This window comes from Dipodomys ordii, unplaced genomic scaffold, assembly GCF_000151885.1.
Source record: "Dipodomys ordii isolate 6190 unplaced genomic scaffold, Dord_2.0 Scaffold138, whole genome shotgun sequence".
In the NCBI taxonomy this organism is placed as follows: domain Eukaryota; kingdom Metazoa; phylum Chordata; class Mammalia; order Rodentia; family Heteromyidae; genus Dipodomys; species Dipodomys ordii.
The window spans coordinates 1655186-1657022 of NW_012267354.1; the positions used below are offsets into that span (position 1 = coordinate 1655186).

Sequence of the window (1837 nt, forward strand, 5' to 3'; positions counted from 1 at the left end):
TATAGTATTTAATAAGAAGAGAGAAATAATGTACATTTACCATATATAAAAATCTTTGATATATATATTTATATTACTGATTTACTATCGCATGAAGTTGGCTTAACTGATGTCAGTTTGGGATTCATTTGTTAAAAACAACTATAAATCATGTTGGCCATGCCACAAGCCAATTATCTTTCCTTTATTTCACAAACATTTTTTAAAAATAACACCTGGCTTGAAGAAAAGGAAAAAAGCCATTATTTTTTGAAGCAAGGTATCGTACATTTTTGAAAACTTGTATTTTGGGAACATAAAACTTAGAAAAGATAGCTGGACACTGGTGGCTCACACCTGTAATCGTAGCTACTCAAGAGGCTGAGATTTGAGGATCACAATTCAAAGCCAGCCAGGACAGGGAAGTCCACAAGACTTTTATCTCAACTAACCACCAGAAAACCAGTAGTGGAGCTGTGGCTCAAGTGATAGCACACCAGCTTTGAGCACAAAAGCCCAGGCACTGTGTTCAAGCCTCACAACCGACACCCCTCCCTCACTCAAAGAAATCATAGTAAAGTTGGATTGGAGTCCTTGAAAAGCAATAAGACTCAAACGCTTTCCAATCTGGAACATAGTAACAATGCCATTTTCTCAGTATGGCTGTTTAAAGCTTAAACAGGGATTTTAAATACACCATTCTCTGAGAAAATTCTTCTTTAGACAGCACCTTTCTCAGAGCTGCCTTCATAGCTTCGTTTCGCAAACTATAGATGACTGGATTGAGTGTGGGAGGAATCACAGTGTAGAATATGGAGAACATGAGGTCCATAGCGGATGGGGAGTCAGAAGGGGGCCTGAGAAACTCAAAGCCTGCCGTTGAGAGGAAGAAGGTGACTACAAACAAGTGTGGCAGGCAAGTGGCGAAGACCTTGGTGCGGCCCTCGGCCGATGGGATTTTCAGCACGGTTGAGAATATGCGAACATAGGAGAGCATGATGGAGATCAGACAGAGAAACGCCATGGAGGTTGTGAATGCAGCCATGGCAAGCTCGCGAACGAATTCGTAAGAACAAGCTAGCTTCAACATTTGAGGAACATCACAGAAGAATTGGTGGATCACCCGCTCCCCACAAAGAGGAACAGAGAAGTTCACAGCGGTATGTGCTAGCCCCGAGAGGCCTCCAGCAGTCCATACAGCTATCACGGCCCGGCTGCAAGCCTTTGGGTTCATAATGGTCTCGTATTGCAGGGGTTGGCAGATGGCTGCATACCGGTCGTATGACATCACGGTGAGGATGGCCACTTCTGATGATGCCAGGGCAATGAAGAAGAAAACCTGAAGAACACATTGACCAAGGGCAATATAACCATTGCCCAGAAATGAGTTTGCAATGGACTGGGGGACTGTGACAGAGATGAAGCAGAGGTCCAGAAGGGAAAGATGCTTCAGGAAGTAATACATGGGAGAATGCAAACGGTGGTCCAACGTAATTATGGTGATGATGAGGAGGTTGCCTGTTAAAGCCAGCAGGTATATTACCATGAAGAGCAGTGCATATAAAACCTGAAGCCTTCGATCATCAGAAAACCCCATGAGGAGGAATCCAGTCTCTGAGGTCAAGTTGATCATGGTTACTGAAGACTCAAAGCTTATTTCTCTGTAAGTAGCCAAAGAACAAGAAGAAAATAATATGTGGTATTTCCGGTAACTCTTTGTTAATTATCACAGTTTCCTCAGCACAGAGTTACTGAAATTGGAACAAAATTGTCACTATTGTGGTTAATCTTCAGTTCTAGAAAAAAGTATTAGCAATACTTCAGAAATCAAAAGTTAAAATGTAGCCAACAAGTCTTT

The 1837-nt window shown here is 42.3% G+C and overlaps 1 protein-coding gene across 1 annotated transcript; it reads right to left on the reverse strand.

Annotated features, from left to right (window-relative positions):
- Positions 1–646: 646 nt before the first annotated feature.
- On the reverse strand, positions 647–1612 carry LOC105997032 (olfactory receptor 14J1). The gene has a single exon (XM_013031306.1). It carries the CDS (start codon positions 1610–1612, stop codon positions 647–649), a length of 966 nt encoding a protein of 321 aa, XP_012886760.1.
- Between the last annotated feature and the right edge of the window lie 225 nt (positions 1613–1837).